At 33.6% G+C, this 19063-nt stretch overlaps 3 protein-coding genes across 3 annotated transcripts in view; 1 reads left to right on the top strand and 2 right to left on the bottom strand.

Moving 5' to 3' along the window:
- LOC125195061 overlaps positions 1-1430 on the bottom strand; it is a 3295-nt gene extending 1865 nt beyond the window's left edge. Inside the window, exons 1-6 of the mRNA XM_048093264.1 lie at positions 1161-1430; positions 932-991; positions 761-837; positions 591-648; positions 422-505; positions 269-305 (exon numbers count right to left, since the gene is read on the bottom strand). Of these exons, the coding sequence (XP_047949221.1) occupies positions 269-305; positions 422-505; positions 591-648; positions 761-837; positions 932-991; positions 1161-1430 (586 nt within the window). The remainder of the gene's footprint in view (positions 1-268; positions 306-421; positions 506-590; positions 649-760; positions 838-931; positions 992-1160) is intronic.
- Positions 1431-10839: 9409 nt separating this feature from the next.
- Positions 10840-14865, top strand: LOC125196832 (VIN3-like protein 2). The gene is made up of 4 exons (XM_048095482.1): positions 10840-11163; positions 12233-12890; positions 13153-13457; positions 13531-14865. Exons 1-4 carry the CDS (start codon positions 11142-11144, stop codon positions 14637-14639), a joined length of 2094 nt encoding a protein of 697 aa, XP_047951439.1. The 5' UTR covers positions 10840-11141; the 3' UTR covers positions 14640-14865.
- A 32-nt stretch (positions 14866-14897) lies between these two features.
- On the bottom strand, positions 14898-17506 carry LOC125196833 (ribosomal RNA processing protein 1 homolog). The gene is made up of 2 exons (XM_048095483.1): positions 15633-17506; positions 14898-15127 (listed from the first exon to the last, which is right to left on the bottom strand). Exon 1 carries the CDS (start codon positions 17384-17386, stop codon positions 15644-15646), a length of 1743 nt encoding a protein of 580 aa, XP_047951440.1. The 5' UTR covers positions 17387-17506; the 3' UTR covers positions 14898-15127; positions 15633-15643.
- Between the last annotated feature and the right edge of the window lie 1557 nt (positions 17507-19063).

The following is a 19063-nucleotide window of genomic DNA, read 5'->3' as shown; positions in this document are numbered from 1 at the left end:
AAAGTCATCTTCTATGCATTGATCATCATCTCCAAGGCCTACTGGGACAAGCTTCTTTCCTCCTGAATTCAGGCAATATTTCACTTTTTAAAATATGTAAAGAAACGGAATACAGCGCTTCAATATACTTAACAATGCCAAACATAGTTTGCAGGAGATAAATCTACCAATTGAGATTGTCATGAATGTTAATCGAGTGTCTCGCATGATAAAAAAATATTATACCATTAACTATCCAAATGAAAAAACATTCTCAGAATCAGAATACCTTGCTCGGTGATAAGGTCATCTACCACTATCGCAATCTGTCAATAACAATTAAAGAGCGAAAAATAAAAAGTCCATCATATACATGACTGTACAACTTAAGGATGGTCGACACTAGCAACTGAACAAATGTTGGCCACTAGCAGTTATATACCTTGTTGAAATGCTCGTATTGTCTATTCCCAAGACCAAACACTCCATACTGAAGATTCTTAAGCCAGTCCTCCCTATCTTTTAACTGCAACAACAATGCTCAACATCAATCCCAAATACAACATTGTATCGTGAAAGTGAATCCATCCTTCACTGCTAAGACGCTCTACCTCAGTAAACCATTTGTAAAACCTCGCGGCATTGTCAGTAGGCTCACCGTCTCCATATCTGCAGCCAGCCAAACCTCAAGTAAATTAATACTTAAATCACAATTCTACAGAAGAGATCCTAACGTTTTCCCGTCACTGTGCAATCAAGTTAAAATATTAAGGGAACCTACGAGGCGAGGAAGAAGAATGCTAAACTCTCCTTCTTCAACTTCTCCTCGTACTCGTCTTCATCGGCAGCGTAATCATCCTATCACCATCCAAAAAAGTCAAGACCAGAATTCTGCACTACTAGAACAAGGCAATAAAAAAATAGGAGATAGAAAAGTAAAACAAGAGCATACCAAGTCAATAACTTTAAACTTTGCCTGTGGATATCTAGCTTTGGCTTCCTCCACAAATGCCTACAACACAACACTAAAATAATCATTCGGCCGGCAAAAGTAAATCTAAGTGTTTCCCCAAAAAGTAGCACCAGTTAAAGTTGCCGGCAATAGAAAAGCGTTTACATCATGCAGCAAAAATCCACAAAATAAAAGTTAAAATCCACAAAAATATGCACGATTTTCCTACTTTTGCAAAACCTTCAGCTGTGCCAGTCTGTGTGCCGAAGAAGACGGAAACTTTGGTCTTGTCGTCGTCTGCTTCCTCCGGCTTGGGCACGACCAGCTTAGGCGGCGGCAGCTGCTTCTTCCCGGCCGATCCGGCGGTGCGGCGGCAGGCAAGCAGCACGATGCAGCCTGTGAGCACCGCGACGGAAGTAGTGAGCACCATCGCGGCCACACCCTCAGTATCGCCATTTAAGATCGCCGCTACGAAATCGAGCGGCGACGAGGGTGCCATGATTTTCTCGAACTATATTTCCGTAATCAACCAAAACAAATGCAATCAAATTACAAAATCAAAGAATTAAAAATCTCTAATTATGGAGTGGTCGGTGGAGTATAAATTCAGAGTCTCTCGGTTTAGGCGATTTAGGAGAGATAATAGGGATACGTCGTCGGGAGCGACTCTGTTTTCCACAGATGGAATGAGAGCTGCTTTAGCTATTCAATGGAGTTTATTGACACCAAAAAATTCACCCTCAAATACGACCCCGTATTCTTGCTCTTTTTTTCTTACTCCGTATTTAATTAATATACTTTACTCCATTTTTTTATATGCTGTACTACTCTAAACTTAAATTCGTCAATTATTTATTTATTTGCACAAATACTATATATTTTTATTTATTAGTATATCGATTTTTTTATTTTTAATTTAAGTATACTACTTTGATATATTTAAAAATTACTAGCAATATTACTCCATTAAACTAGCTTCTATTCTCTGTTACAGTAAGTAGGAGTAGCTAATAAGAAATTAAATTTTACAAGGAATATATTTAAAATAGGTTTCTTAAAAGCACTTTTAATATACTCCATATGTTACTATTTCTCTGTTGTACGAAAGTGTTACAGAATGACTACTACATACTGTCTACTTACTTAAATTAGTATTAACAACCTTGCTATTCACATTCACTTAAATGAATACTTCTACAAATTATAAATAATTCAACAGAAATAAAAACTCATATCTTGTGTACAATTTTAAAAAATGTGCTTCTCCCTTCTCACTATATTATATGAAACATTTCCTATTCGGCATAGTATTTTATATATATTTTTTTTTTTGAGTAGATAAGGATAAAGTAAAACATACTAACGTAAAAATAATTATATTTTTATTTTAGTAAATATGTTAATTAGAATAAGACATATTTCATTTATATACTAACACTTAATTAAATTCAATATTTATTTTTTTTAAAAATTATTGTTTCTGATATACGTAAGTGTAGTGGTTTAATAATATTTACAATAAAAATTGCGATAAGGAAACTTTTTAGCATATGTTTATTATCTGTAGCTTTCAGTTTTTACATAAAATTACAACTAATAAAATAATACCTTTTGTTACAAAAAAATGTAAAAGACTATCATTGAAATATTCAAGTATGATAGGAGTATACATTAATGTATTAAAAACTAATTGAAAATTATACATTTTATACTTGTGAGCCATAAAATGATATAAAATTAAAAAATGAAAATATATTTTCCCAATTTTTTTTCTATTTTATGTGGACTAGAATGTAAAAGTAATACTTTATGTGGACTAAAATGTATTTTTGTAGACTTAATTTTAATTAATAGTACTCGTATTGTTTAATCAAAATTTAGTGTAGTTTAGTTAGAAATGATAAGTACTTCATGAAATCATGTAATTTCATTCAAGTAGTGTGGATCAATATATATTCATAATTAAATTTATTGAGAAATAAAGAAATAAAAGAAGTCCACTACCTTCATTTTTCTTCACTAAAACGTCTATATAAAAGATAAAGTAGTACTACAATTTTTCCCTGTACATAACTAAATTGGTCTTCGTTAATCCTCTCCAAAGCCGAATACACACACGCTCACAGCTCATCGTCATACAATTTGTATATTCAATCGTTCCATTCTATTTCAGTTTTATATATTAAGTTCTTATCAATTTTAACACATTTTTGGTTAAATAATTAAATTTTGTATTCGTCTTTTGTAAAACGAATTTGTAACCCTTCAAACTCTACGCCCAAAGTATATAATTTGGCGTATTACAATGCCCAGAAACATAGATAAAAAAATTAATTACTTACTTTTTATATATTGAATTGTTTTTCATTTAATTAGGATAGTATTTTTCATTTCATTGTATTTTATCATTTTGGGATTCTACAGTATGTATACATTTGGAATCAATATCTATAAAAAAAAGTGTATTTTTATGGAACTTGGCAACTAATGCCGATTAAAAGTAGATCTATGGAGTCATCTCGATCATAAAATTAATTTTTAAATATACAATTTGATCTGTATATCTATTGATTTTGTTTCATTCAAATCTAAAATTATTTGGAGTTTCGATCAAGCCTTGCACAATAAATTGTGGTGTAATTTTGCAGGAATTAGACATGATTTTTTTTTTCATATTTCTCTTGATTTTCATTGTCTTTTTGAAAAATTTTATGTTTCTACTGTTTTTTTATTCACAATTTATTTGTGCGTGTCACTAAACTGTATATACCAAGATTTAAGTATAGTAATTTGATATATTTAAAAATTACTAGCAATATTACTCCATTAAACTAGCTTCTATTCACTGTTACAGAAAAGAATTGTAAAATAAGTAGCTAATAAGAAATTAAATTAACCAGGAATATATTTAAAATAGGTTTCTTAAAAGCACTTTTGGTATACTCCCTATGTTACTTTTTCTCTGTTGTACGAAAGTGTTACAGAATACTATTGTCTACTTACTTAAATTATAAAAAATAAAACCGTAAAAAGGGAAATAAAAATAAAACCAGAAAGGAAACAGTATATGGTCGTATTTTTTGTTTCTATTCACTGAAGAGGATCGAAGCCCTTAAATAATTCTCATTTTCGCTGATTTCAGAAGATGGAAATTTATTTTTCATATGGTATTTATCATTAAAAAGGTTCAAACAGTTATTTTAAAGTCCATTTATTTTATTTTTAATTATATTTATAATATATGTGTTGGCGAAACCATGCTAGAGTATCAATAATACTGGACAAAAAAATTAGCTTTAAAATTCTAAGCAACTTATTTTCCAGTTATCACGTAGCATTTTAAAATTTCAGCACCAATACCTGATAAAGCCAGTCCCAAAATCCCGCCACAACATTTATCATCATTTTTCACCTTTAACATTCTATGCAAGTTAAGTTTTGGAGATCCCATCATTCAATTTGAGGGAAATGTTAGAAAAGGAATGAAGATCGGAATCATTAAATAAAAGAAAACAAAATAATATCAGTATAAATTGATTTGTATCGATTGAATAAATTGATTTCCTACCATATAGAAAAATCATACCATGTTACTACACAATATGTAAACTCTATATCGAGTAGTAGTATCAACATATATATAACACAAATACATAATTTCTACTAGTATTAAATTTAAATCTATCTACACTCTTCCTTCTCCCCAAATATGATCCATACCCCGTTCAAGAATTAGGTTCCTTTTATAATTTTTTGTTCAAATAGGACCCTATATTAATGTATTTTGATCTAAGAGATTTTGATATTTTTATTTTTAATTTGGTTAGATTTTTATCTAACAGACTTTAGAATTACTTTTCTTTTGTTATTTAATAATTTTTCCTTTATTATTTATTTTAAATTTAATTCAGTTGGAATATTGCTTCAAAAATCATTGAAAAAAGAAACAGTTTATAAGTTGATAGCGAGCAATATCAATAAATTTTTTTATTTTTCAATGATTTTTATTGTAATTGAAGAATTTAAAAATAAATCAAAGAAAGAAATTAAATTTAATTAACCGACCCAAGTGAAGTTTTTTAAATAAAGATCCCACTATATAAAAAAAATATAAACCTCTTAGGCCATGTTTGGTTGTCAGGATTCTGTCTGGGAAAGTAATCAGATTCCTTAAATTTTAAATTCTTGTGTTTGTTTCAGTTTTTAATCAAACTGGAAAAATAATCAGAATCCGAGAACAAGGAAAGTTAGTACAATTTTCCAGGATTCTGAATCTTAGCTTTTCTTAGTTATTCTTTTTTCCAGTTTTAGGATTCTTACATATATAATGTAATATAGTATAGTTATTATTATTATTATTATTATTATTTAGAATGTTTTAAAAATAATATAAAATATAAATCATACTACTTAATTTTAGAAAATAAATAACTATGATTAAAATTATCATAATTATAACTTATTTTATAATAATCCATAATAATAATTAATAATTTATAAAATATTTAAAATATAATTATATAATATAAAATGTATGATAAATAATAGTTATTATTTTTATAAATTAATAATTAAATCAATAAAGTTATAGTGTAATTTTCATTTATTAAATTTATTCACTTATAACATCCTTAAATATTATAATTATAATTATAATACTAATTATTACTCCCTCCGTCCCAGATAATTCGTCCCAATTTTCCATTTCGGCCCGTCCCACTTCACTTTTACCAATTTTGGTAGTGGACCTCATATTCCACTAACTCATTCCTACCCACATTTTATTATAAAACTAATATATAAAGGTAGGACCCACATTCCACTAACTTTTTCAACTCACTTTTCATTACAATTCTTAAAACCCCGTCCCACATAATTTGTTCCACTTCACTTTTACCATTTTTGGTAGTGGACCTCGTATTCCACTAACTCATTCCTACCCACATTTTATTATAAAACTAATATATAAAAGTAGGACCCACATTCCACTAACTTTTTCATCTCACTTTTCATTATAATTCTTAAAACCCGTGTCCGGTCAAAGTGACACGAATTATCCGGGATAAAGGAAATATTATTATTATGGGTGACCAAACGGGTAGCAGGTATCGAGTAATCCCGAACCCGATACCCACCGGGTATCGGATATCCGCTACCCGAAAAAATCGGGTACGGGTTCAGGGTTTAGGGTACTGTATGCATGAAAATATCGGATATCGGGTATACCCGTTAGCGGGTATACCCGAATAACCCACAATACTCGACTTCATTAATGTTTGTACCTTTTATTTACACAATTGTCTAGCATTCACTCACCCTATAATACTTATAATACACAAACTCAAACAATCATCCATTCCATCTCCGATGTGGGACAACTGAAAATTCATGCAAATATGAAACTCATTGGAAGAGATGATTATAAACAAAACGTTTCCGAGAAAAATTGATGGTTTAATTTTCTAACCACAAACAATTGTTCACTTCTATGATTACATACATATATACATATACGTATACATATTTTTGTGATAAAAATCATAAAAGCAATCAACCAACATTAATGTGAATTATGAAATAAATAAAAAAAATTCGGCATAGTAAACCAAATTAATTAAGAATATTTCTTATTAAGCTTTAAAATTTGCAATATATATATATATATATATATATATATATATCTATTTGGCAATATTTTAATGAAATTTCCTTTGCATAGAATATTTACAATTATTTTTATTAAAGGGTTTCTACTTGGAATTATGATTACTGGAGTATAGTGCTAAAATAAAGAAATTATTTACACCATTATTTGTTCATATGTTAATTAATTCATTCATTCATTCATATTGAAATAAGAAATACTCCCATAAAGAAATAAAGAAATTATTTACACCATTATTTGTCCATATATTAATTAATTAATTCATATTGAAATAAGAAATAAGAAAATAAGTAAAGCTAAAGTTTTATCAATATTTAATTAAATATTAACGTGAACTTGTATGGAATGAATATGACTCCCACAATGCTAATCCCACATCGGTCATGTATGAGAGAATTAATTAGACAAAATCTATATAAATATTGTAGTGGTTCATTGCAGTCAACATGCACTCAACGGGTGCGGGTACCCGCAGCTGCGGGTTTGGGTATCCGATGCGGGTATTCGGGATACCTGTTTAGCCTTGCGGGTCGGGTTCGGGTAGGTAAAATTTGGATTTTTCGGGTTTGGGTACTCGCAAAATCGGGTGCGGATACCCGCGGATACCCGTTTCGACACCCCTAATTATTATTATTATTATTATTATTATTGTTATTATTATTATTATTATAATAAATGAGTATAATATTTCAAACTATGATTATATGTATTATTTTATATTATGATAGATAATTCATATTTAAACTATCTATTGTAATAATAAATATAATAATATAATTATTATAATTTATAATTAATAGTTTATTAAGAATTTTATATTATTATTCTTTTTTATAAATAAAAAATAATAAGTATGTTTTTAGTTTGATGTTTAAATTAAATATAAATTTAAAATCTTGATATTTTTTAAACACAGGAAAGTAAAGTTACTAGGAATCATATTCCTGGGATTCATTTTCCTTGTCAACTTTACTTTCCCTTCAACCAAACATGGCTTTAAACTAAAATACATTAGTACAATATAAGAAATTAATAAAATAAAAAATTATAAAAACACTTAATCAACCAAAAATTTATTAAAATGGAGTAGGAGCTTGAGAGTGCAAATGGAATTATTGTTTATTACCAAGGTTGCCATAATGTCAAACCAAACCGATGAATTAACTCATCCAAAATGAAAAGTGTCTAACCAAAGTATATATATTTGCATAAAAACTAGTAATAAAAATCAATATTAATTTAATAATTAAATGAAGAGGAAATAAAAATAAAAGATAATAAAATTAGAGTGAGTAAATAGGTAAAGCATGAACTTAAATAAAATTAAAGATATCAAACGTATTATTTTCATTGTCCAAGAAAATACGGAGTACTCAAGAAACATATGTCAATGAATACTGAATATAACTCAATTAACACGTACGCAGTATTCCCTCCGTCCATTATTTCTAGTCATATTCTGACTGGACACGAGCTTTAAGAAATTGTTTGTCTTTAATTATGAAGAAAAATGACGAAATGAGTTAGTTGAATGTGGACTACACTTTTATATAATGAATTTATAATAGAATATGAGATAATAAATTAATTGAATGATAGTGGTGCACTTATCTAAAATAGAGAAAAATAAATAAATAATGGAATACTTTAGATCACATATATCTCAAAATGCTAAATAAAATATATTTTTATGGACAAATCGAGTACTTTTTTGTCCATGCACATAAATATTATGCCAACGTCCGAGATTGCAGGAAACTAAATATGAGACGCATATATTTTCTTCTATTTTAAAAGATAAATAAATATAAGTTGGAAATATTTTACAAGATATTGCAGGAAAAGAAGCGAGGACACATGCATTGCAATGCAAGCAAACTTACCGAGGTATGATTGATGGATCATCATGGATTTAAACACCACAGGAAATACAACACAATTATAATAATTAAAGACAAAAGGTTGTGATTGGGCGCCGACTAGTGATTTATTTGTCAACACTGATGTTAATTATTTGTATCCAGAATGAGGATAAGTAATGAAACTCGATGACGAATTAGAAACTTATTTGTGTGACGTGTCACGTTTTTATGCACTAACTAACAAAAATGCATGTGGAGTATGAAATATTGAGAAATCATCGGTCTTCAATTTCACATGTCCATTGTGAATAGTAGATAATATTGAGAAATATTTGTGTGCGTGTATTTTTGGTGTCGACGTTGCTAGAAGCTGCAACATAGACAGTAGAGATTATAATGATAGATTAATTAGATAACGAGTGATCGAAATTGTAAATACATATAAAATATAATGGCTGTTTTAAATAGTACAGTAGTTTTGAAAGAGCTAACATTGTTTGGAAAAAGGCAATATCGCTTCTTTAACTATTAATAACAATATTCCTTGAATATTAACATGGAGTAGTATTTAATATTTTTTTTCATATTTTCACATATCCATAATTACTAGAGAATTTTGTAACGAAATTTAATATAGATGATGAATAATATAAAAGAATTTTTTGAAATAATAACATATTATATTATTTAACTGATAATATGATATATTGCGAGTAATTTTGAAAGTAACCAATGGGTGTATGTCAAAAATAAAATTATGTGACATAATATACTCCTACTTTATAATTTTGTATTCACTGTGTGTGCGTGTGTGTGAGATGAAAAAAAATGTGAAAAGGTGTGTGAAAAGCATCAGTTATGAGTGGATTTTAATTTTCAAATACGGGATTATCAAAGTCTGAGACCTTATATAAAATTATTGGATCAATAACTATGTCATAATTTAATATGCATATATAGTAGTGTAAAAAATACGATGAGGTCAAATAGCTTAAAATTTCCCATCAAGATTTTGGATGGAGAAATGGAAAAAACCCCTCCATATTGACATGTCAACCATGCTTAAGCCGATTGAATAGTACAGTTCGATAACAAATATAAATTGCCCCCACACCATTAATTGTAGATAACATAAGAAATAAAGTGCTATTGAATTACCATAACAAAATAATTGCAAAGTCACTAAAAACAAAACTAAAATAAAAATCATTGCAACATTTGTGGCACGCTCCAAATAGTGAGGCCATGTCAATTAATATGTGCAACTCTGGTTAATAAATATTCAAGCTTAATTTCTCTTAAATCGCAATACATGATATAGGTAACTACTATTAATTGAAATCTAGTTGATGTTTGGTAAACTTAAATTTAAAGACAATCAAAAGGAAAATTCGGATGTAATTTGGTGGCTTGTGTTTGCTACGAGGATTGGAAATTTACCAAGAAACAGTAGAGAATATTTTTCTACTAAATTATGAACTATTGTAGTTTTGCTTGCCATTCAAAAAATCTACTTATCTTTTCCTAAAAAACAAACTTATACTTATCTCAATAGAACACGTTTCGAATATCTATAACATTGACTAATTAAAAGCAAAGATTGATAAACCACGTAATTTCATTTTATAACGAAACCTATGGATATGATTTAGGATCAAAGAAAACAGCCCCCCTCAAAATTTCCAACAAAATAGAAGGAAGGGATGTAAAATAAAATAAATACTGAATTCTGACACATATAGTAAAAATCAATTGGGGCATTAATTTTAAAAATCATGAACTCTAAAATCATAACTCTAAGATTTTACAATTCAGTCCATTTTTTCATAGCAGGGGTATTCAACTTCGAACTCAAGAATTATGATCGAAAAGACGATATTTCATGTATAATTCATATTAAGCCACATAGATTTCGCAGTTAGCCACGTAGCATCAAAAGTTGCCGAAATTTTTTCTATTTGAACCTGGTTGGAAAAATTGTACTTACACTTCTAATAATTTACTGTAAGTCCATTTTATTATAAAAATACTACTCATAATTTATCCATTGTTTATGGTTTTTAATACCAATATTCCTATTAATGAGTATTATATGTGTTGAAATTCATTACTACTATTTTATAGAGTACTTATTTGAGCTTCATATATACGCGTAGAATTAGGTCAACTCGTTTATAATGAAATTGTTCAATCATTCAATCCCATTGCTTCGAAAATAATATTGAGCAACACTTTCTATGCATGAAATACTAATGTAAAATAAGAAAAATAATTATTGGGAAATCCAATTTATACAGTCAGCCGCTTTTTTCCTCTGTTGCTTAGCTTAGCCTGTCGTATTATTAGTATTTCAGTATTTTTTACCTCACTTTTTCTCTCTCTCTTCTCCATCTTCCCATTTATCTGACTCTGATTCTCTCTCTCTTTCTGCAGCATACAAAATTAGTCTTACAATAAATGATGTTTCGGTGCTAAAAGCCCATTAACAGCCCATCTTTTCTTCATTTTTTCTCCTTTCCTTGGTAATTGCAATCTCCCTCTCTCTCTCTCTCTCTCTCTCTACGAGTGGGGCCTGTGCATTGCTGCGTGAGCGTAAACGTATCCACGAGTTTGTTTGCTACGATTTTGTTTTCAGGATTTGGAATGTGTTGTTGAACAACAACTAAGCTATACGCCTATATCTATGGAGCCTTCTGCTTTGGAAGGTATAGATCCTTCTCTTCTTCCTCCTCTCCCTTCATTCGCTATTGCTTCACTTTGCATTTTCGATACTTTTTATGCCAAGCCTACTTTGCTCTATAATTACAGATAATGAGCCATTCAATTCTCCGCCGATCTGTTCCATCACTCTGATTTCAACCGTGAATAAATGTTTTCATGAATTTCCGATTTTTTCTTGAGAGAGAGAGAGAGGCATGCTACATCACGCACTCCATTATTGCTTTTTTTTTTTTTTTTTTTTTTTTTTTTTTTTTTTTCTATTGATAGCTTGCCCGTTGATTGTCAGATAATGTAACTAATACATATTTATGAATTATACCTACTGCGTGTGTGTGTTTGGCTTTTATCACCATCTCTCAATAATTCCAAGGTTGCTTATAATAAGAACGGAAAGTGATCGGTGATGAAGATGAAGAAGCCAACGAATTTCCAGCTGTTATTTTTTCACTGTTTTTTATTTTTATTTTGGAGTGTGCTAGATTAACTGAGATCGATGAATAAATCTTGGATTCCTACTTGACAAGTTGATGCTTTTCTGCTTAAAATATTATGTTACCTACTTTTAGTTTGTGGAGGTGCATTGCATAGTCAAAGATGGAGGTTTGGTGCTTCTAAACTACTTGTGGTATGATTTTGTACTAACTTTTAGTATTCGAATAATCAATTTCTTAATTGTTTGTTGCCCTCTATTTGGAATCCTTTGACTTCACATCCATGTAAACACGATACTGTGGTGATGTTTGGTGGATCTGGAAAGAGAGGTGTGTTGGAGAATCAAGCAAATGTGGTACAGTACATTGTATATAGTCTCAATGAGCAACACAAGGAATAAACTTTGGGCCTTTCTTGTTGATTACTCTACGGTTCCTTCATTCTTTGATCTTCGTCTTGTGTTTTCTGTTGTCAGACATTTCATGTATAGATAATAGATTAAGAGACTGAAAAGCAGATGCACTTAGTGGTTGACTTTTTTATTGTCTTTCATTATCAATTTCTAGTTATCTCTTATTGCTTTGGGGCTCCAGCATTGATATTTCATTCACCAAACTGCAGGAAGTTTAAGTATGGAGCAGAAGAGACAGCTAATCTATGAAGTTTCGAAGTGGCCAGAGGCAGAGGGTGCATCCGAAATGTTTCAGGCGTGGAGCCGCCAAGAGATACTGCAGGTCCTCTGTGTAGAGCTCGGGAAAGAAAGGAAGTACACCGGATTAACAAAGTCGAAACTAATAGAGAATCTTATGAAAATCGTGCGTGAAAAGATATCACAGGAGCCTGGGACTGCAAATGCTTCCGAAGTGGATCCTTCATTAGAAAACGGTGAAAGGACTCCCAAGAGGCAAAGGAAATCCGATCATCCAAATCACCTGGTTGTTGCAAACAGTGCTGCAGTTGTGACAACCGACATTGATTCAAATAATAATACCATGTGCTGTAAGAACTCAGCTTGTAAGGCCAAAATGAATCACAATGATGTCTTCTGCAAGAGGTGTTCATGCTGCATTTGTCATCAGTATGATGACAACAAGGACCCCAGCCTGTGGTTGATTTGCAACGCGGACCCTCCATTTCGTGGTCTGTCCTGTGGCATGTCGTGCCATCTTGAATGCGCCTTACGGCATGAGAGTTCTGGCATCTCACAGGATAGGCAGGATAAGGGGCTCGATGGGAGCTTCTGTTGTGTATCTTGCGGAAAGGTGAATGATTTGCTCAGGTAAATGTATAGTCTTGCTTCTTATTCGTTTTCTTGGTTGGCTGGTATGTGCTATGTGATTGAATACGCAGCACTATAATATCAATATTACCTGAGAATCGTTTGCAGTGTCATCTTTCCTCCAAGAGTAGTCTGCTTGTGGTTTTCACAAGGCATCTGCATCTTCGTTTATGAACTTCCGTGGCATCTGTTCTCTGTTTTAATTGAATTTGTGGGTTAGTTTATGAGTAACAGTTCTAAAACCAAAGAAGAAATTATGCAGTTCTTGGAGAAAGCAACTGGTACTGGCAAGGGATACGAGGCGTGTTGACATACTGTGCTATAGGCTCTCCTTGAGCCAGAAGATTCTTGCTGGTACCAAACACTATCAGCACCTATCCAGCATCATTGACGAAGCAGTGCAAAAGCTCGAAGAAGATGTAGGCCCTCTAACCGGTCTACCTGTGAAGAAGGCTCGAGGGATTGTGAACCGGCTATCATCTGGCCCAGAAATTCAGAGACTTTGTGCTTCAGCTTTGGAGTCTCTAGACTTCATGCTGTCTAACAGAGCTTCTGATATGTCTTCTGGTACTTTCTCTCTCTCCCTCTCTCTCCCCCCCATATACTTTCAAGTTGCCATCTGATGCATGGTTATACAAAGTAGGTTGCTATGTACTTGGCCCAGAATTTGTCAGGTTCGCTGATATCCGTGCTTCATCTCTCATGGTGATTCTGAATCCGGACGATTCAGATATGGGAGATGTCGATGGATACACCTTGTGGCATCGGAAAGCTGATGATGCGGACTATCCTGTAGAGCCTACTTGCAGATTGTTTAAACCAAACACTAAGTTCTTGCTTTCCGGTCTAGCTTCTGCAACGAAGTATGTTCTCAAGGTTGTTGCCCTTGACACGGATCAAGAGGCAGGCTTCTGTGAACTTCGGTTTCAGACTCAAGACGAGGTGCCAAAGTCTAAAATCTTGGAAGTGGAAAGGAGTGAGAGCCCAGTGACCACCAACTGCAGCAGTCTGTCTAATCCCTCTTCTGTTGAAGACGAGACAAACAATACTGTCCCTTGCAGCAACGTCTCGGATCAGAGCCAGAAGGAGGCAACGACGATGGCTGGGGATATAATATCTCTGCTGCACGAGGAGTGCAGTATGGTAAAGACCAGCTGCAGCCTACAAGAGGCAGGCACATTGGTGAAAGAAAGCAACAAGGAGTCTTCAAATGTGCAAATGGCTGAGGACACGAGCACTGACAATGGGTCTAACACGCCTCCTCGGACTGGCCTAGAATGTGTCCCCAGCTCGGAAGCCGGCCTGCCCATCACTCCCTGCAGGTTTGAGAATGCAAAAGAGGACACTGGCAGAGGCAGCTGGCCTAAATTTGGCTGGAAAGACATCAAAACGAGAGGTGAGAGGGACACGGAGCCTCAAGCAGGGAGCACATCAAGGAAAAGGAATGGTGAGAGGAGAGATGAGGAATGCAGTGGCATAGGAGACAAGGACTTTGAGTACTACGTGAAGGTGATCCGTTGGCTGGAGCGCGAGGGCCATATTGAGATGGGGTTTCGCCAGAAATTCTTGACATGGTACAGCCTGAGAGCAACGCCACAGGAGGCACGCGTTGTGAAGGTATTCATCGATACGTTTGTTGAAGATCCCGAGTCTCTTGCGGGGCAGCTTGTTGATTCTTTCTCTGATATGGTTTCGAATAAGAGGTGTTTGACAATCCCGGCTGGATTTTGTTCGAAGCTTTGGCACTGAGACATAGAGAGACATAAAGAGCTTCAAAGGATTATGAGCATGGGAATTTTTTATTGATGCTTTATTCTTTGAATTTTAGAAAATATCTTAGACATCATTCTTCATTGAAAGTAGCCATTATTGAATTAAAGTATTTTGATACATAAGAGCTTGGCTTCTTGTGATATGATCATAACTTTTGTGCTCTACAAATTCTATATCTTTTCAGCACAGCTGGAAAATTTAAGATTGCACTACAGAAATACTCTTCGTTCCATGTTAATAAAGGCATTTCACTTTCACCCAAACTCGTATTAAACTCAACAGGTTATACAGTCATCAACCAACAAAGTGATATAAAGCAAGTAGAACATATACATCTTCTAAAATAGTTTTGGCACTGTTTTCTTGAAACACTAGGTATTTTATCATCTTTTTTTTCCTATTTCAGTTCCTGGGCGAAGCTCTGAATGGAAATCCCATAAGTTAGACAGGCTGGTCACAATAATCTGCAGAAATGACAAATTTCAAGAAAGTTGTTTACAAAGTTAAGATGACTGAGTAGGTAAGATAGGCATTGACGACAACAATTTCAAGACCTTCGCCTTACATTGGCTCAATGGATATACTTATTCTGATTACAAACTTTTCATGTAAACATTTTGATCATTCGGCAACATGCTCATGAACATTGAGAACAGTTATGTTTACATCGTAATACAACCAAGAAAATGCACATCAACCAAGTATATACTCCATTACCTAAAAAATTGAATGGAAGCAGTAATGCTGGAAGCAAGCTATGAGTTCTTATAAGATCAACTGTTAGTGCAACGAACTTAATAGTCTAATACAACAGAGGTGAGCACGCAAATAGTCATTATAAGTTAGGAGTTTATCTTCAATACCATCACTTAAATCAACCAGTAGAATGCATTTGAATAACCAAAATTGTCAAATCAAATAAATCGAACAAAATTGCAATAATCACTTGAAGAACATAATCCTCCCGACCTGCAACACCATCAGCTTGATTTGGGTTGCACCCTCTTCCGCTTCTTGATCATGGTTGATGGCCTCGCCTTCAATCTATTTTGAGCTTTCTTCTTCTTGGCCTTTTTCTTGGCAGGTGGCATCTCCACAACGGGTCCTGGGGGCACCCCCTTCTTCAATGCACTACCCCTAGGAGTAACTGATGGAGGTAACCTTAGACTCTCCGGAGGCAGAGGAGTCTGTGGCTTCCAAACCAAGTTGTTCTTCATGGAAAACCTAACCTTCTTGCAACTCTTCTCCGCACTCTTTCCATCAGCATGATCTCCACTATCTGCAGTTTCATTAGTGTTCACATCACCAAGCTCCTGTTCGTGTTCCACCTTTGCCCTCTTTGCTCTCTTACTAGGTTTCTTAGCAATTGCAGGAACAGGGGATGAATCTGAATCATCACCACTTTCAGGATCCATTTCCGCAGCAACTTTCTCAAACTGTTTCTGAAGATTCAGTATCACGGTTTCATTCAACTCATTCTCCATGCAATTGCTTAGAATATCGCCCGAACCACTATCCAATTCCATATTCTCAGAGCCACTAATCAAATCACCATTTTGTTCAGCTTCATCAGATAATTTATTCTCAACACCCTTTCGTTTCTTTTTCTTCTTTTTCTTATCATCCCCATCTTTCCCCTTTTTAGCCTTCTTACTCTTCCTCTTCTTCTTCTCCATTTCATTATCCAACTGATCATCACAAACCACATCCTCAGTAGTTCCTTCCTGAGACCCTCCGTCCACATTATCCTCAAAATCAACAGGTATCAACTGGGGAACCTCTGTATCATCATCTTCGTTGTATTCAGGTATACAAATTTCAATACCAGATGATTCTAATTCCTTCTCCAGCTTCAAAAACTGCTCATGCAGCCCCAATACAACCTTCCTATTTCCCTGAATGCAATCGACAGACGAAGTAACCTCATAAAGTTTCCCAGACAAACACATCTTCAAAGCAACCACACCCAACAAAGCAGTCCCTTTGCTTTCATCGCAACCCTCCCCCAACTTCTTCTTCGACAAAAGTTCAGTTCCCGCCTTTACCAGCTCATCAAATAGGTTACTCTTCACCTTCCCTAACAAAATCTTATCAGTTCCCCTCATCAAAACCGCAAAAAATGGCCCCAAAATCACATCAACCACCTCCTTCTGCACCGGAAATCCAAGAGCCGCTAATTCCTCCAAAAACACAGACGCCAGATGATAATTCACCCCATTCCCCTGCAAGTTATCATCCGCCAACAAAGCATCACTCTCAAGAACCCCAAAATATTCCCTCAAAACACCCAAATCCCACTTCCTCAACCTCATCAAACCAAACAAGGCTTTAACAAAACGGCGTATGAGCAAGTAGAACTTATCCAACCGCAGCCGGTCAATTCCGGGCCATTCCCGGCGAAGCGTGACCAGAAACCCGCGGAAAAACTCCAATGAAACGGCGGGCTGCAGCGAATGGAAGAGAGAAATGAGACGATCGATTAGGGCAACCTGATTGGGGGTCTTGTCGGCGTGCCAGAGGCAGTAAAAGAGGCCTTTCCAGAGCTTCTTGACGTCGGAGTCGGAGAGCTGCTGCGATTGGGCGGCGAGCCATGACTGAAGCAGACGCAGAGATTGAGATCTGACGGAGGTGCTGCACGAGGCCAAGTGCTTGATGAGGGTGGGGCCAGTGGCGGCGGCGAGAGCTGGAATTAAGGGTTTGGGCTCCCGACTTCTCTTCTTCATTGGGGATTAATGGTGGCGGATCGAGTAGGAACACAGAGAGAAGAGAGGGGTTAGGGTTTGTTCGATTTTAGGGCTTTTGTTTCAGTGATGAGATTTTGAAATTTGTAAAGAAAAAAGGGAAACTGTCAAATTCTTAATAAAATATGGCAAGTCTAATTGATTTCAATCTTATTTGTACTAGTAAGTAAATATTTTTTGATGTGACACAGACAATTTTCCATTTTTTTGAAGTGCTGGTTGCGACCAGATGCATCCAACATGAATATCAAAATAAACAGAAAAAATATTGTTTAAAATGTTTTGGCTACTATAGATAGGTTTCCAAATTCATTGTAGCATCTTCTTTCCATTATTATACAAACAATTATGTAAATTTGCAAATTCAAACAAATAAATTTATGAGGTTGCATGATTTACATTTTACAATCTTGATGATGTGATGTGCCTGTGATATTGTCATTTTTAACTGACACGGAATAGGTCATTAGTTCGTCGTCATCATACTCAAATTTATAATCTGTAGATTAAAATCAATTTTTTACACATGTATAGCTGTGTCCCAATCAAAACTGAATAATAATGCATTTTGATCGAAATTTGCTAGTGTAGAGATGCTTACCTTGTTCTCATACAAGAAGATGTAGCATATGGCGAACTTCACATGAGGTTGAGGACACTGCATTGTATACCAAGATAACATTGGCCCTCCCCCACCCAGGCCCCTTCAATCTTGCAATAACCATTCTGTGTACACAACAATTATAGTTACCACCTGGAAACCAGATCAAGTGTAAGTTATAAACACCTAATTTATACTATGTTTTAAAGAGTTCTTAAGTTGTTTTGAATGCAAATCGTATAAATTATGTGTGTTTTAGTCTATATTCATATATTATCAAAGATCAATCATAGGAAGTCCAAGGCAAGGAGAAGAAGATTGAAGAACTTAAGACTCAATCGACCGACTTTGACTCTTTATGTTATTGTTTTTAACTATAATTTTTGTTTATATGTTTATGAGTAGCTAAAATATAAAATTCTTATGATTTGATAGTAGCTTAGCATTTAGGGTTTGGGATTTAATAGTATCTAAAATATAGAATTTTTGATATCAATACTTAGTTTTATTTTGGGCGAAGTTAATAGTTTTAGAGACCAATATTCCTTATTTTATCTACTATTACTCTGGAATAATGCCTCTGATTTTTGACAAACTATTGGATTTTTTGACAAACTATTGAATCGAGGGAGCAGTAGTATTATTGACAAAATAACCAGTAGATCAGTAGGAACTAATTACTAAGGATGTGGGTGAAAGTTTTTAACACTTTTTGTTCCTTTTTTGGAATCTGTTCTTCCTTCTGAAAATAAAAAAAAAAACTTTCAGTGGAGTTCGTCGTCTCAAGTGAATTATACTGGATAGTTTGTCAATTATATTGTTTGTGTATACGCACTTGCATCAATTTTAATAAGGATAGTTATATCTAACCTCCATATCGTTTGTTAAATTGTTCGATGCATCAATATTATTTGTCATTAGTCAGTGTTTGTTGTTAAATGGATTCAAATCGCCATTGGGTGTTTTGGTATCTTTGCTTTGGGGTGATCTAATTGAAATATGTATGAAAATATCCTCCAATTCCATAAAAAATTAATTGAGAAGTAGGGCATCAGAGT

Source organism: Salvia hispanica, chromosome 6 (genome assembly GCF_023119035.1).
Source record: "Salvia hispanica cultivar TCC Black 2014 chromosome 6, UniMelb_Shisp_WGS_1.0, whole genome shotgun sequence".
NCBI classification, from domain to species: Eukaryota; Viridiplantae; Streptophyta; class Magnoliopsida; order Lamiales; family Lamiaceae; genus Salvia; species Salvia hispanica.
The sequence above is the reverse complement of the archived record's forward strand: the minus strand, read 5'-3'. Positions and strand labels throughout refer to the sequence as shown.

Bases quoted from the DNA above. Each gene is read 5' to 3' on its own strand.
- LOC125196832 (XM_048095482.1), top strand. From the start codon at position 11,142: ATGGAGCCTTCTGCTTTGGAAG. The intron at 11,164-12,232 runs GTATAGATCCTT...ACCAAACTGCAG, and splicing joins GGAGCCTTCTGCTTTGGAAG to GAAGTTTAAGTATGGAGCAG. The intron at 13,458-13,530 runs GTACTTTCTCTC...GGTTATACAAAG, and splicing joins AGCTTCTGATATGTCTTCTG to TAGGTTGCTATGTACTTGGC.
- LOC125196833 (XM_048095483.1), bottom strand. From the start codon at position 17,386: ATGAAGAAGAGAAGTCGGGAGCCCAAACCCTTAATTCCAGCTCTCGCC.